The sequence below is a fragment of the Stegodyphus dumicola genome, chromosome 4 (genome assembly GCF_044657685.1).
Source record: "Stegodyphus dumicola isolate Sdum_Otavi_A_Nest chromosome 4, ASM4465768v1".
NCBI classification, from domain to species: Eukaryota; Metazoa; Arthropoda; class Arachnida; order Araneae; family Eresidae; genus Stegodyphus; species Stegodyphus dumicola.
Genome location: NC_140771.1, coordinates 167,574,661 through 167,591,886, shown reverse-complemented (window position 1 = coordinate 167,591,886; position 17,226 = coordinate 167,574,661). Strand labels below are relative to the sequence as shown.

The 17,226-nt window shown below is 33.9% G+C and overlaps 1 protein-coding gene across 6 annotated transcripts in view; it reads left to right on the top strand.

The window, feature by feature from the left end:
- The window catches only part of LOC118198793 (protein dead ringer homolog), a 496,618-nt gene that overhangs the window by 423,118 nt on the left and 56,274 nt on the right, over nucleotides 1-17,226 (top strand). For 5 of the 6 annotated variants that reach the window (XM_085815747.1, XM_085815744.1, XM_085815745.1 and 2 more), the window contains one exon: nucleotides 3,558-3,922. In XM_085815747.1, coding sequence (XP_085671873.1) covers nucleotides 3,558-3,922 — 365 coding nt within the window. The remainder of the gene's footprint in view (nucleotides 1-3,557; nucleotides 3,923-17,226) is intronic. The other variant, XM_085815749.1, reaches the window with a different exon arrangement.

The window sequence follows — 17,226 nt, the reverse complement described above, 5'->3', positions numbered from 1 at the left end:
GATTTTCTTCTATGCTTGTTCAGCTTCCTTAGCTTCTTACATCTTTCTGTATCGTTCTTCAGTATTACACGATTTTCCAGTTATTGCTGCAAGGAGTGTCAATTCCAGGTTTCTGGAGCAACTTCTCAATATAATCCACTCGTTCCTTCTCAGTTGATGTATCATCCGAAGTATGGGCTTTTTCCGCTTCCGTGTCTGACATTGTTCTCAGTTCCTTTTTCTTCCCTTTCTTTACATTAGGTGTATTCAGGAATTCTTCTCTCCGAGATGGATTAAGTTGAGACATTGATAATCTGATAGATCTTTCAGAATCCGCATATTCGCTTAGCTCATCGTCGATTTATCCAAGGGGTACCTAAAGAAGGACATTTTAGTGTACCCGAAGGTAACACACTGCAGTTAAAAATCGATCAGAACAATAGCGCCTTCGGAACTACGTGAGGTTCGTTCAGCTGCTACTGCTCGAATGGAGTACTGCGTGCCCTCCGCAAATCTTCGAAGTGTGTCCGATCTGTTGTATATATCCTGAATTATGGAGTTACAGTTTGGACTGTGGCTGCAGTTCCATGCCTTTGTTGCTGGAAATTGGGAATTATTTCGCCACACAAATTCTGTTCTAGTCGCATTCCGGGGAGAAGAGGGGGGAGGGGAAATGTCTGCCGAAAATAGGCAACATTCCTGAAACTTTAAATGTTCTTGTACTGCTGGGCAAGATTGTGTTGACAAGCTAGTGGACTGATCCATTACTTTCGAATCTGGCGTTAGAGATTTTTGATTTACATATTTATCCCATGTTTATCAAAACCTATAAAGTTTCGCCACATCTTATTTTCGAATGACTTCGTTGTTTTATCGGAACAACAGCATTCTCATAACTTTTGCGTTCTTTTTCAGTTGTCCTGTAGTACATCAGAAAAACTCCGAAGGGGTCATCAAGAGTACGAAATAAAACTTATCTTAGAAATTGTTCATTTAGGTTTTCATCTTGGAAAGCACACCCAATAGCTCAGCTTTCATAATTTCCATCAGCGCAAATGCCATTGCTGATAACAAATAATTTTATGAATGTCTTGTTGCATACTCTCTCAGTTGTACGCACCAAATATCATAAAAAATCATTCCTTGTCTTTTACACACCCATTGACATTTGTCAATAAGATATATGTTACAGGTTATATACCTTCTTACTTAAAAGTCATTGAAAAAGCAACCTTTAAATGTAACGAAATTTGCCAATATTTCGAAGACTTAACCGTTAAGTTAAGAAAATCAGATTCGTTTGGCGTCCAATGATTAAAATTTACAATTAGCGTGTAAAGATTCGTTGTTTGTCGTATCTAAACAGTGTACTGGATGATAGAATAAAATTTAATGGTAACATAACATAAACCACAACATTTTTAAAAGCTACGGGATAGCACCTGTTTAGAATTCCAGATGCAGCATTAAGTGTTGGCATACATTTTTGTATTTTTCAGTCATTTCTCAGTTTATCATATCAATATTCAGTTTTCTTAGTAAGAATGGCTAACATAACTTTTTATGTATTAATATAAATTACTAAAGATGACGTTCTTCGCAATTATGCCACATAAAATTCGATTCAATAGCATGTCGACTCACAAGGGTTTCTGATGCAGCAGGTGTGAAAAATGAGCAATGCAAATTCTTCATTATTTCATTTCTTTAAAAATAATATAGGGCGATAGTACTTGGTGGCAACAATTTGAATAGTGAACTTTTAGTGAACCAACTCAAAATTCCATTTCGAGACTAAAGGCCCTAAAACAGGATCTGATGATATAAGTAGCCATCAAAGTAAATATCACTTTCTACATTTAAAGCTACTCATGTTTAAATCTCGTACGCTGAAACTTGATATTATCTCGAAAGAAGCTTCGAGGTACATATATGATAGCTTAGAATGATTAAAACTGAAATGAGCATCTGTACTTTGGAATCAAAACTATTGATTCGGGGTGGACATCAAGGATTTAGGACACTTTCAGACGTTAATTAAATCATTCATGTCATCCAAAAAAAAAAAATATATATATATATATATATATTCATAGAAACTATGTCGGGACAAAATAATATCGGCTAGTCAAATTTCAGAAGGTCTGCAATAAATCGGAAAAAAGCTAAATGTCTCAGTGTTTCTGTTTTGAAAATTTCAGAAGTTCTATTAAGGATTTTTTTATTAAGTGTGTAACTTTCACGCTCAGGGGTTTCCAGCGGGGTCGGCATTGACCAGGAGGGGGTCGATGAAATGTTAAAGGTAGTTCGTGATGAGCAAGGGGTCGATTTGGGGTCAAAAGCGAGTAAATACACTAGGAAGTAATTAGCACATCAAGATCCCATTGATTACAAAAAATTATTGATAAAACTGATAAGATATTTTTATTGATATAAAGCTATATCGAGTAGTAAGGAAGAAATTATATAAAATACCCTAAAACGATTTACTATATTTTAAAAAGCAATAATTATTTTTGTAATAACTATTCCATTACTTTTCCAACCAATAGCATATTATTCCATTACTTTGATAACTTAACGCAATTTCTTTACTCCTGATGAAAGAGGACCTGTACCTGTTTGTCCTCGTAATCGATTGAGGTCTTGATTAAGCCATACATAAAGCTGTTAAGCTGTTGTTTTGTTAATTTTACTTTTTAACCAGGTGCATTAAATTACGTAGTTTTATGCTAAATATTAAACAAATTGCATGAATACATCACGCTCAGCCATCACATTTTCAAATTTTTGGGCAGAATCTGTAATTTTATTTCTGAAAACTTTTCTCTGTTTACATTTGTACAATTAATACTAATAAATTGAAAAAATTATCAAATCAACATTTTTTCTCAAAACTTTTTTCATAGTCTTTGTTATCTTTAAATTATTTATGTGTGATTATTATTGATATTACGATTGTCCTGTACGCTACATACACATCCGTGACATAAATGTAAGGGGTCGAAAAAGAAAACCAGTCTTTTAAAAGGGGTCGATGCAAGAAAAGTGTTGGGAATCCCTGGCTTAGTTGCTGGTGTGTATTTTCATCATTAAACTTGGCATGCATTTATTTCTCGGTTATGATTATGGCACAAAGTAAGGACCCTATTTCATTTCAATACTTTTTGCTCGCAGATATGTTTTCAGCGCAGACTTTTCAAAAATTTTTGGAGCGCAGCTTGATGTCACAATACATTTCACATTTACGTACCACAGCAAGAATTTTTTGTGCAGAAAATTTCGCGCTATCTGATTATCAATCCATGGTTTCCGGGGACCAATGGCTTTGACAGTCGGAGATTTTTTTGTTTAATTTTAAATCTTTAAATTTGTTGAAGAACTTATGAATCAACCTGCAGGTCACTAGTAACCAGTAGTCCTAATGGCCACTGAATCCTTCGGTTTAATTTTATATCAGCTATCTATATACATTTATTGTGACTTACCTGGTGTAATATGGTTTGGTTCTTTGCTTAACTTTTTGTGATATCGTTGAATTTTTGCCAATTTGCTTATTGTTTTGTCTTCTGTTTCAGATACATGAAGTACCTGTATGCGTATGAGTGCGAGAAGGAGAAATTGAGCACGGCCGAAGAGCTGCAGGCAGCTATTGACGGCAACAGGAGAGAAGGCCGACGGTCCAGTTACGGTCCGTATACCGACATAGTCTCAGCAAATAGGAACTCTCATCATCCTCAACTCTCCTCACATGCCTCCCCGCTCAGCCTGGTGTCACGGCACATGAATGGGCACGGCTCGAACCCAGGACTGTCGTCAGGTAGGGGTTCGTCGTCGCCTCTTCCCCTCACATATTATCCGCCGCACAACAGCACGCAACTGCCCATAAATTTGGCACAGCCGCAAGAAAATGGCATCTATGGTAATCACGCACTCTCGTCAGGTACGGAATATCTGATGGATTCATACTGTACGCCTGTAGTGGGCCACTTTCCAAACCTGGATATTTCGCGAGTTTCGATTGCCGAAAACAATTCAACGTCTCGTACTTTGTGCTATCCCAACAAACTTATCTTCAAGTTTATCCGAATAGTCATTGTAATAAATTCAGATAGCATTACACCGCTTCATAAGCATAATAGAAATACACAATTCAGAATTTTTCAAATAGCTCAAATGAAGATATGATGTATTTTTGTTAGTTCGGGATTTAAGCCCACAATCCTTTGATAGCGGAATTTCGTTGACGAACACATAAATTACAATATATATAACACTTAAATTGTAGTAAGAATTTTATATTCTGTGTAGTTGGACTAGATTGGATGATGTATTGTAAACTCCTCTAGCTTATTACTCTCTTCAATTTAATATCAAGAATTATATTCATGTATTTTTGTTCCTTAGTTCAAATTAAACTGTATTGTGTGTTTTCGATTTTACACTAATAAAATTTCTTTTATCTAACATAAATTATTAGAAAGTTACCATCGATAAAGCTTTTATCACTCATAAAAAATGATGGAACAACCACATTTTGGCACCATTTTTCTGTAGTGTTACCATGTCGCAGAAAACTCGTTTTAGCTGTTTTCTGGTAGAAATATGCACTGCGCAGTTTTTCGCATGTCTTTCTATTAGTCGCAAAACTTGCAGGAAATACGAACGATTGGTTATCCCTAATTATTTGTGCATGACAATCGTTTTAGGCATTTTCTTAGATTAAGCAGATTGGGATTAATTGAAAATCTTAAAGAATTTGCATCCAGGTTTGGAATGGAGCTCAAAGTCTCTGGTCTTCAAGGACGAGCACTACCTCATTAGATTACAGAATTCTTTAAATCTTCTTTGCACAGCATCTGAAGCTTTCTTTATTATTTTTAAGCTACAGCTTTCACGCCGGAAGCTATCGGTAATTTAATTCTTCATTTGGTACCCACTCCTTGTTGACCAGATTCTTCTTGTTTTTCTGCACCTATCATTAATTGCTTCATCGAGAGGATTACAGAGAGATCTCTCTTGCATCTGCATTGTTTTTCACAACTTTTATGCTCCTTTAACTGCGGAACGATGTTCTTTGTACATCTGCTGCGTGGTTACCACATTTTAAAAAGAATTCATCTGTGCTGGAGCTAAAGTTGTAGATTTTGTTTCACAAGCGAATTCCCTCTCTGGCAATATGCAGCCTAAATTTACTTTTTTGTATAACGTAAGCAATTTTTTTCTTTTTTATTGTTTATCATATTACAGAATTACTGTAAGGTTTATACATTGTGAATCTGAAAAAAAAAAAAGAAAATACCATGTGTTCAAATTTATTTTAACAGTTGTAAACTTTTAGTCATTATACAGTACTGCTGTCTTCAGTTAAACCTAAATTAAAGACAAGTAGCAGAGATTAACAAATTTCCACGAATTTACCAGTGGCTGTAAAGCGAAGCCTTGTTTAATACTGCATCACAATAACTATAAAGAAAGGAAGGAGAAAAATATCGAAAAGAAACAAATGATAAGGATAAAGAATGAAATCAGATTAATTGTTAATGCATTTATAGACTGGCAGGAAATATGAGCTATAATTTAAGTTGTAGACTTATGTAGACTTTATGGATATGGAAAGCCTCAAGTAAATATAATTTATCAACTGATGGAATTGTTGGATGATTTTAAAAAAAAAATTCTGGATTTGTGGTTTGCGGACCAACAGTATTGTACAATAGTTGATTTATTTTCGCTTATATTATATATACTCAGTTTTTATTAATCTTTTCTTTACTGTGCATGTATGGAATTGAAAATGATCGACCCAATTTCAGGTGACTATTTCTGAAATTAGAAAAAAAAAAAAAAAAAAAAAAAGGCCAATTACTTTAAAGGAAATCTGTCTATGGTTTGGCTACATTGTTTTTATGCAATTTCTTTTAGTTACACGAATAACAAAAAGATAATCGTACGTTAGCCATACTTGCTTCATCGTATCCTTTGCTATCGTCTTCGTGCAGTTTCGAAATCTTGCATGTTTGAGAACAGTTTTAGAAAAGATCAGCAGAATGTCTTAAATCATTGAAGAAATCGCTGAAATGTCAACAAACAAATCACGCTGTTAAACTTTTTTAATCACGTTTCGATAACCTAGGAGACTAGTAAATTAAGTCATCGAGTGTACTGCGATTGATTCAATGCAATTCAGGCACCTCGTTAGGGAAATATCAGCAACTTTTTAATGGTATTCAAATACTCTGAGATAGCCTCTCTCGTTTGATGTGTAGTAAATTAATACGTGGTTGACAGTTTCTGAATTATACTCATCTGAAATGGAGTCGGTCAGTTTGCATTACTCTGTATGATTATCGCTTTCTCGTTGTTCATGTAATTAAAAGAATTCGCTTAAAATACGTGTAGGTAAAATCTGGGCCGTTTTCTTTTTAATTTCATATGACATTTTCATATGTTCGTAAATTTCATTAGGTGGATCGTGCTTAATAGTAAAAGAACGTGGGTTCTCTGCTTTAGTGTGTTAAACTAGGAAAGATTTCAAGCAATTTGGTATACTTTGGTCTATGAGTGAAAGTTAAGTATCTGGAATTCTTATTACCAGTAAAGCTCAAAAGGAGTTAAGGAGAAAATTATAGTAGTGTTATCGATACCTGTAACGTCTTATTGTAATTAATGGCTGGAGCTTGACCACAGGGAGAAAGACAATGAGATGGCATTTAAAGTTTCGAGTTACTTCAGCCTATCCGAAGCAACAGCTGTGTTCACTTAAATACATCTCATTTTCCAGTTTTAATCGATACTACTTGGAGACTGAATCTTCAAGCATACTTTTATTTTTAAACAGCATTAGCATTAGTAACAATTGAATTTTCCCGAATTTTTCTTAGCTTTAAATTTCTTGTCGATCTCACTTTCTTTCTATCTATATCATGGCTTGTCTAGGATTTTCAAGAATTAAGGGAACGGATTTGAAACAAATATGCAAGAAATATAACCTGCGGAAGTTCTTTCTAAAATTCTGGAGGAGGAATACACGAGGAAATTGAGGTATTATTTGTGTGCACGAGTGCGCGTGAATGGCAATGTCTAGAGCATGAATAAGAAATTTTAGGCCCAATGTCATATCGGAGTCCTTGTGAATTTATTTTCTTGCTTTTTTTTGTCATTTCAAGGAATGACAGCATGCTGTTTAGATTAGCGTTGAAGGCTGGCCTTGTGAACACATGCGGTAAGCATGGCCTGAACGCATTTGTCTCCAGGTCTCAAAATTTTATCGTTGTCCTACAGTATATTAGATCTCAGTTAGCGCTTTATTTTGCTTTGCAATGCAGAATATCAGTCACTTTGTCTGTTCTGAAAGTTTGTCTGTTCGAAGCAGACAGTGAAATATTAAAATTTTCCCAGCAAAAATAACAGTTGCTTTGAATATTGAAATCTTGTCTGAGGGGAATTATCGAATAATTTTTTCATTCCGGGAAATATGTGTTCACAGAATCGAAGCGTTCTTACAAACTATATTGTTGATTAGCTTGAGTGGTGCTATAGTCCCAAATTTTTATTGAGTGCCTTTATTCAATTCCGGGTGATTAAACATTGTGACATATGGCTCCATCTTATATCAGCTGCAATGCGATTTGTAATTCGTTTTTGCGGTTAATGGATTTTCTCATGGAATTATCCATCCTCCATTGATTGATATTTCAGACAAGGCAGTGGAAGTAATCATTTTTCTTTTATGCGCTGTTTCTTTGAAGTTACGCCTCACGGCAATTCTGAACTTTTTACAAATTGGGAGAATCAATAATCCAAGATTTTATGATGTACTTAACATGCAACAGAAGGAAGCACAAACATAAGGAAGTCTAAGATTCCGAAATTGAAGCAAAATTTAAGTAATTTTTAACTTGTGTTTTGCAGTGATTCGTGAGACTGGTAAACAACGATGGTTGTAGTTCTTTTTGTCATAGATATACAGGATTTTAAAAAGAATATTTCAAGACTAAATAGTTTTCGAATGGCTGGTCGTTCAAGCATATCTTTAAGCGTGCTGTAGCTAATAGTTGCATCAAACCTCAGCATTAGTTTTCAGCTATCCTGTACATTTGCAGTAATTTAGTTATTCTTGTCAGCAATAGGATTACCTGATTAGTTTATTAGCATTTAATTAAACACGTGTTATATGTGGTCTACTAACAGAATGGTAAAGACATCCGCTCGTGGTTATTTAACGTTTCGTGAAAGGAAAAATTTAATATTTAAAAAAAAAGTCTTAAATGTGGCATATTTATCAGTTAATGTAGCTTTCATATTTTTGGACTGTTTTTAATCGGGAATTTCTCGTTGCTTTTCGATTTCATCGCGATTCAGGTAAAATGGTGCGCTCAATGTACAGCATTTAGGGTGTTCATTGCGCGTTAATGATCTTTCCTTCAAAATCTGAATGGTTATCGAATTTGAATAGTTTGTTTCTTATGATGCTCGACCTTTCTATCGGTACTTGTCGCTTCTGTATCGTCAGGCGAATTGAATTCATTTAATTACGTTAATATTACCCCGAGCTGGTATTTTTAATTTTTAGGGCGCAAGCTTATTCATTTGCTTCTTCGTAGAGTACACGCTTTTTTAAGATCTTCGCTTGTATTAATTTAAAATTCGATATTTCGTTGAAAAGATTCTAGATCTGTCTATTGAGAAAGAGAAATATATAAAATTCCCTCAACCAGTCAAATATTTTAAGATTTTTACATAATTTTAAAAGGAAATCTAGCGAATTTCTACCGGGGTACTTAATATACGGAGTTACAAACATATTTCATGAATTACAATAGTGTTGCAAATGTTCATGAAAATTATTAACTGGCCATATTATAAAATTAGTATTTTTAAAAGTATATAAATTTAAAAGTAAAGTTTTAAACTATCAAGAAGTTTACTTATTATAGTGAAGCAGCGTTTATATGATTCTCACTTACTCATCTTTTACAATTATTCATATATTGTTTCATGTCTGCCCCAATTCATTCCTTTTGACGTTAATAGTGAAATTTTCATTTTAAACCATGCAGAAGTTTTGATTATACTTCGGTTTCTCTCTCGTATATTCCTGGATGCTCCTTTTCAAAACTCAAGCAGTTTTTCCAAAAGCTCATCTTTTCGGTAGCAGTCAAAAGTTGTCTATCGGGCTAGAAGAGAAAATTTACATCTGTATAAATATCTTCCTGGAAAGAGCGTTATTTATTTAAGATTAGTAATTAAATATGCCCATTCACGTTTTTATGTTGAATATTTTGCAGGTCATATTGGGATTTTTAAAAGGGGAAACATTTAAAAGTTTTTCAGAGCTACAGCCTTCAAACAAATTAAAAACAAGAAGGTAAAATTTAATTTGTACAAAGAGTAGTAGTATTAAATTTCTACAACTAAAATATGGGTATCGCATTCTTAAACTGAAATTTCACTTGCAGTCGAAACTTTATTGTAATTTGAAATAGCCCAGTTTGTTATATAGCCTTGGTAGCAAACTTCATGTGAAAATAAGAGCTGTGTATGTTGGAGTTTAGAGAAGTTCGAGAGCCGCAACTAGATTTTCCAAAATCCACAACCCCATGTTTTACATCCTTTTAAATGTAGTAAAACACGTTTCAAGCGGCAAGGAACGTCTGATAACTTTGTAAAAAGAAATCGAATGAATTATTAATTACTTCTTTTGGACGTTAAATAGTTTTAGTTTGCCTTATTTCAGACATACATTTTATTTGCATAACAGCCACCTTTACCTCCTATGAAGGGACGGACAATTACCACAATGCCTTCTCCGGGATCCGAACCAGGCCCTTCGGTATCGTAGTCGGCTCCCCTAACCACTATACCATCGGGAGGGGGGCTTTCTGACAGACATGCATGCGCCAATCCATCTGATCATACTTTGTCAGCGTACCGCAGCACGATGGTTAAGTTTTGGTTGACAGAAGGCTTTGTGAAAACCCAAAGGTAGTGCCTTGATACTGATTCAATCCGTTCCCAACTCAACCTTGATTATTTCATTCCCAATTGAACACCGGAAGAAAGGATTCTATTACTGTATTCCCAACTGAGTCCCACCTGGAATATCCTTCCATCTGATTTATTATTTAGCTGCATTTTTAACCTCATTTTATAAATAAAAAACTGTAGGCTTGGAGACTATACGAATAGTAGGTAAGGCTGATCTACTTGTATATTTATTTATACGAGGTACAAGGAAGATTGATTTCAGAATGATGGATAAGGGATATTGCTGTTTCTGGCTGAGTTAGATATGTAATTGTCATGGCTGAGATGGGAAAGACCTGAATCAGAACCTCGCCAAAGGCAGTTTCTTTGACAAACTTTTGTTCTTTACTTATACCGTTGAAAGAAGCGCTGCCTCTTGAAATTCAATCAAAATCTTTCCTATACGATCTAAACGGGCGAGATATAATCTATCGGTTAATTTATTTAATATCATTTTTTAATGTTTCACGAAATTATGAATAATTGTGTATAATAAAGTTATAATTTGAAAGATAAATCCAGTGTTCTCAAACACAAATTACATGCGGGCCGAATACACTATCTGAAGACAGCTGACGGCTAGAATATGAAATGGCCAGAACTCTTTTTAAATGAAAAAAATTTATTGACAAAATAAAAAAATATTGTAAATAAATTTTAAGTTTTGCTTACCAAATATTCGTCAGAACATGCGTAAATAATAATAATAATAATATCGCAAAGAAAAAAAATCAAATTAACATTTATTTTTTATTCGAAATATTATGTTTGTTACGTGCAAGATATTGCAAATTGGTTATAGTTTTGTTATTCAAATATATTGAAAGCTAAATATTCAGTTTTCGCATGGATGCTCATTTAAAATAGTTCTAGTACGTTTATTTAATCATTAAATTACATACTTTGATTTAAAATAAAAATAAATAAACTGTGCAAAAAATTAATTTTCAGAGAGAATTTTCCAAGAGGGACAAAATTTGAAATTAATTAATGAGAATCTAGTCTCTTACCTTTTCTCGTTAAATTTTTCTTCGATGCAATGATAAAAGTATATATGTTTGTATATAAATAATTATAAACTTCTTTATCTCTTAATGTATCTTGACACTTTATGATGTTTATCCTGTTATTATAAATATATTTCTAAACCGAGCAGTTATTCTTAACCCAAAAGTCTGTAACTTGAGCTTATTTTTGTTTGTCAAATACGCATAAATATTAATAAAATCTGTATCTTCAAAACCTTTCCGTAAGATTTATATCCCAACGTAAATTGTAACTAAAATTTTTAGAATATGCCCACGGGCAGCTAGTTTTAAGACCAATGAATTAACTGAGTTTTCGCTGAATGACAAAACTCTTGAACCCGGCTGTTTCAGAATCAATATGGAAGATAAATATTACAAGGATAAGCCGGACTAAAGGCTGTAAACACTTCAGATTTCTAGTTCCCATTCATAATACATTTCTAGTATAATAGCTGTTTCTTTCCCAGTTCGGTCTTGGTTTAATACCAATCATTGCATGTTAAAACCAGCAACGAGAATTTTTTATGGTATCTCCTATTGTTGATGTCCTACGTACTTTCTTATTTTGCCTAATGGTGAGTCCAGCTCTTCATAAGGGCAATATTTGCCAGGTTGCGTCAATAATAAATGTTTGCTTATCGTAATTGTCAAACAATTTTGATAGAAGTTTCCAACAGTAAGAAGCTATTTCTAACCTTGGTTCAGAATATGTGGGTTATTCATTTATTTTGTTTGATTATTTATTTTCTTGTTTACGTTTAATCTCGTAAACTCGCTTTCAATGAAATGTCTTCTACTGTAAAAGCAACATATATATATCCAGGTTACCACCCCGTTTGCATCTGACAGTGTCTGTAGGTGACGATGCTCCTTCGCCGTGCAGGTTTATTTCTGGATGATTCGGAGCGATGCAGCGTGACTTCTCCGCTGTATTTACGAACGTTTTGTTTGTTTTGAGTGGAACTGAAGCATTGGCGCTGCTCGAATCTGCGATAGCCGCGCGAAATATAGTGTTTATAGAGGGAGTTTATACCGTTGCCTTTATTTTTTCATTGGGAATTTGACTCACCCTATTTATGTTGGTGGGAGAAATGTGGAACGCGAAAACGAAGAGCGGGGGGGGGTGGAGATTCTTTTTTTCACCGTTGTGTTCTTTGGCATGACTTGAAAGATACCTTTCTTATTTCTCGTGAATCTCGATACACTTCCAGAAGATTTTACGATATTATATATCTTTCTTTTTCTGGGAAGGGGAAGCAGGAATTTTTGAGGTACTTTCGCTGTTACTTGTCGCCAAGAAACTCGCCAAATGAATGCCGTATAAGCGAGTGTCGGACGCTTAGTAAATTTTTACTTAGGGCATTCACTCTAACCTTAAAAATAAGGGTGACGTACTACAGTGAAAAAGGGGGGGAAGAAACACGTCTCCAGAAGAATCGTATAATTAACACCTACGTTTTGTTTACTTTTCAAAGACTCTTTAACGTTTAATAGTAGCTTAGAGTTAGTACTTCTGTCTATTCTTTTTTGTTTATTGTTTCTGAATTTTACCTTCCAAGAAGTATTAAGCTTTATGTATAAGAAGCGCCCAAATGCGTTGAAACCTGTTTCTGAAAACTTTTGCTATGTACCTGCAAAACAATTATTTGTTTCAGTGACCAACTGTTTTTCTATTTAAAGTTCCCCCTTTTTTTAGTTTGGTTATTATTATTATTATTATTATTGTTTTTAATGCTGTAAATTAAATTTCAGTAAATTCGTTTCGTGTCATATTTAGTTCATGCTTATTTAAATTGTAATATTTCCTAATTACGGATTCAGATGTGAAGATGTAGCGATTGAAAGGAATATAAATTATATTCGGGATAATAAACTTAAAAAGAACCGGCGTAGAAAGCCTCGCTGTATATGTATTTTGTGTTGCTACCTATCTTTCATCTGCTTTAGCGTAAACCTTAATTATTATAGAAGGGTTGCTTATTTTCTACTAGACTTGCAATATGATAAACAATTGCAATCTTTCAATGTCGATCGTAATTCGAAGAGGCATTTGATATACACCGTGTCCACAAAAGCTCTTACCGGCCCTTATTTTCGCAACCGGTGATCGTAAACATATACTTCCAGTTAAAAAAAGTTTTCAGTGGTCGAATGGTGCAAGTATTTTTTTTTTTTAATTTAAAGAAATTAATTTTGTAAAAATTACGAAACATAACTTTTGAAATATTCCTTCGGCGCCTATACTCATATTTAGAAAAATATTTTATGTGTTATAAAATATAAAACACAAAAGGTGCAACTCTCGTACAACAAAAGTTGACCGACATAGTTGATATTAAAGTTAGAGATCGTATCCAGGGGTCGTATTCAAATTGAAGAGCGAAATATATGCATTTGTACGTAATTAAAAGTAAGATACCAGTTTAGAAAACGCTCCTGATGTTAAGAGATTAAGTAACGAACATTTCTAGGAAGATTATTGTCGATAATTATTGATCAATATAATTTATTTCAGTATAGAGATCTTACTGACGGAAGCTTACACAATTCGAGTCACAAAAAACACTGGCTGGTCACTAATGCATAATATTATTTTCATTGATTAAAATGAAAGATATTTATAGTTTAATTAACTTTATATAATTATCAGATTATGGTTCTAAACGTGGCAGTAGGTAACGGTGGTGCATAAATATTTATTTCTACAGACAACTGTTTGGCGGATGTTGTCCTATAACAAAACAAAATAAAACAAACAAAAAAAAATCTCTTTGATAATATTTTTTTGCAGCGAGTATTATTTAATATATTAACTTGAATGGATTTCCAAATATCGATAATATATCAAATGCAAAATTTCTGCTTCTATACTCTCGTCGGCACGACAGTAAAATGTAAAATGTAATTTCGAAATAGTGGACATATCGCAATTTACTCTCTATATTTCTTTCATTTGTTAATTATATTTTTTTTATATCTTTCTTCGTATGCGATTTTACATCCTGAAAAGAAAAAAAAAAAAAAAAAAAGGTCGAATTTTGTACTTCGGCAAGAGTTCGATTTGCGGAAAATAGTTTGTCTGCATGATGCTTTCATGATTTTCCTTCAGAAAGTGCTCCAAGGAGGCACGCCTTTGCACAGGCAGATAAACTAACGAGCGATATTACTTATTCGCATGATGTGCCGTAATTAATTAAAGAGGAAACAAATGTTGGGGTAAAAAATACAAAAATAAGTACTCCAGCTTGAAAAATCGATTCTCTCCACTATCGAAAATAAGGCAGATGCGATCGATACAGTTGCTCAGAACCGATTTTCATCTTATGTCGATTATAGGCGATACCCTAAAAAATAATTATTTAAATTTTTTCCCTCTCCTGATTATTTTTACATCGATATCGATCCAATGCAAGCACCCGAAAAATAATTTTTTAAATCAAATTTGTTTCTCTCCTTAATTTTTCAAATTATCGATTTTATACGATAGCTTTTGTACGGATTCTGTGCCGATAATATGCCGATGACGACCACACGCTGTGTTAATTATATGCGTGTGACAGTTCTATGTAAGGAAAAGATGTGTATCAAGCCTGTTACGTACTATTACATTACTATCAAAATTTCTTTTCTATCGAATCAATCATAAGGCAGTCTATTTCTTTAAAATAGCCACTTCGAGGCCGCTTACAGCCCTTCCCATTTGCAACCATAACGAGTATCATCATCACCGCCCAATACTTGTTTCCGGTACCTCATATGAGACTGTAGTTCAAGTCAGGCTTCATTCGCGTGCTTTTCTTGAACCGGAATACGTTAAAACGGAAATAGAGTGGGAAAAAAAATTAGGAGAATCGAATCGCAGGCTGTAGCTGTCGTTCCCATAGTTACGGAGCAGTTCGAAAGGTTGAAAATGACCCAAAAGTTCCTACCTTAAAGCAACATACTATAAGGTATTTCTTCCGCCTTCTTAGCGGGCCTTCGTGGTGTAGTGGTCAGCACACTGGGCGGTATTCCAGAGGTTCGTGATTGGATTCCCGGCGAAGTAGTTGTTAATTTTTCATCTTTCCTGCTTCCAATAAATCCTAATGTCTCTACAATACTATGTATTGTTTCTATGTCCTTTCGATTCTGTGCGACATGGATTCTTCGCAGTGTCGATCCTAGGAGTGTAAGTTAAAGACGGGAGACATATATGCCCACGAAAATTATAGAATTTCATGCAAAATCTATTATCGATCTGGATATTTTTTTCGGCTGATTTTATTTTAGCATGCACCTCTTCCATACTTTTCTATATTTATTTTATTGTACTTTGGAAATTCAGAAGCATGAAAATTTTAAACGTGTTAAGAAACTTATGGATCGCATTGCAGCAGGAGTTTAGTTTGAAGACCCGTTCGCACTGGAAGTTGAAGGTGGTTTATAAAGGAGCTGTGCTTGTGCAGCAGAGGGTTGGAAGGCGAGTAACAAATGTCTCATTGAAATCGCAACAGTGCATCCGGTTTCCAACCATTAATTTCGGCTGCTCGCGACTAATCCGCAACTCGGGTGTTCGGAAATGAGCTCTGTTTTAGATTAGAGAGTCCTTTCTTGAAGCGCATATTCTCGTTAGTAACTATTTCGCTGAGTTGTCATGCGCGTGGACATCTGAACGCAGCCCTAGAGCAGGGGTCTCCAAACTACGGCCCACAAGAACTATAAATCCGACCCACTAAAGGTTTCTTTGTACTATTTTAAATAAGCAAGATAACATGCACATTAACTATTTTATATAAGAACCAATCTACAAATACATTGTCTCTCATGCACGTTTTTTATAAAGCATATTATGAACATTATACAATGGTTTCAAAATTTCCAGTGAGTGAAATAGTGTAGCACTGCATTAAAAAATCTAATGTGTACACCACATGACTTCCTTGTATGGTTAATTAGATTATGCACATTTTTTGTTGCATTTCATTTAAGCTTATTTCCCCGAATTTCATTAAAGATATATTTCTCATTCAGTCAATTCAATTCTCACTTCGCGGTAAGGAAAAAATGCATAAAAATTCAAAACATCTTCATTAAAAATTGTAAAAGACACAAAAAAAAAAAAAAAAAAAAATCTGAAATGTTTCAAATTTTAAATTACGTCCAAAGGGGCGTTTTTTTAACGTTTTGAGTGTTACCTTTATTTATTAAATATCATGTTCTTTGCACTTAAACCATAAAATTCAGTTCAAGAGCAATATCGCAAAATAATGTTAAATTAAGCATATCTTTAGAATTTCCGATATACACAGTCTCGCGAGCTGGAGATAAAAGTATTTTTTTTCTATATAACGTTGCCATTTCTCGCTTTTAAAGCATTGAGTTTGTAAATCAAAAATTCGTTAAAGTTTTACAAAATATAAAATCTATAATAAAACAAATTCCAAATTTGGGATTTCAGATGCCCATATTCGCAGTAGGATTTCGTCATTCAAAATTCGATGGCTCTATGTACCATTGTTTTATCACAATGCGAGAAATAGACAATCATTTATGCAGATTTTTCATTACTTAATTTCTTCAAATATAATGCAGGACTCTAACATTTTGTGGCAACAGTTTGAAAAGTGAACCGACGTTTATGAGTCCGACGCAAAATCGCAAAACGAAAACAATAGTCCTTCAGGGACAAAGCCCCTTTGGACTAAAAAAAAAAAACACAAAACAAACCAAAAAAAATCACAGAGTTAAACACCATTAAAAATTTTTATAATTACAATTAGAGTTTAAATTAATTAAAATTAGGCAGAAAGACAGATTTTTCGGTGCACAAAACTTTTGGCTCTACTCGGCAAAAGGACATTGAAGTTGGTGCAGAAACTGACTTAATTCACTATGCTACAAAGTTTCAAATGTAAACAAATTGGTGGCGTCGTTAGGCTTAGTGGAACTTAAACAACTTTGAAACTGTTGATAATTTATAACTATTGCATGAAGATTAACTAAAGGCATGGAAACCTTAACCGGAACACAAGAACAGTATAATTTAATCTTTTAAAGCAGAAAGTTCACAATTTACCAAGAAGCTCACCGAGTGGGTATTAATTCTAAATTTCTTACTTTATGTCTTTACTGATAATTTTTCAGCAGCTTTCAGCGTCAAAATACTAGGCATGATTATATTCTTTTTTGTTTTAATTGTTTTATAATTTTA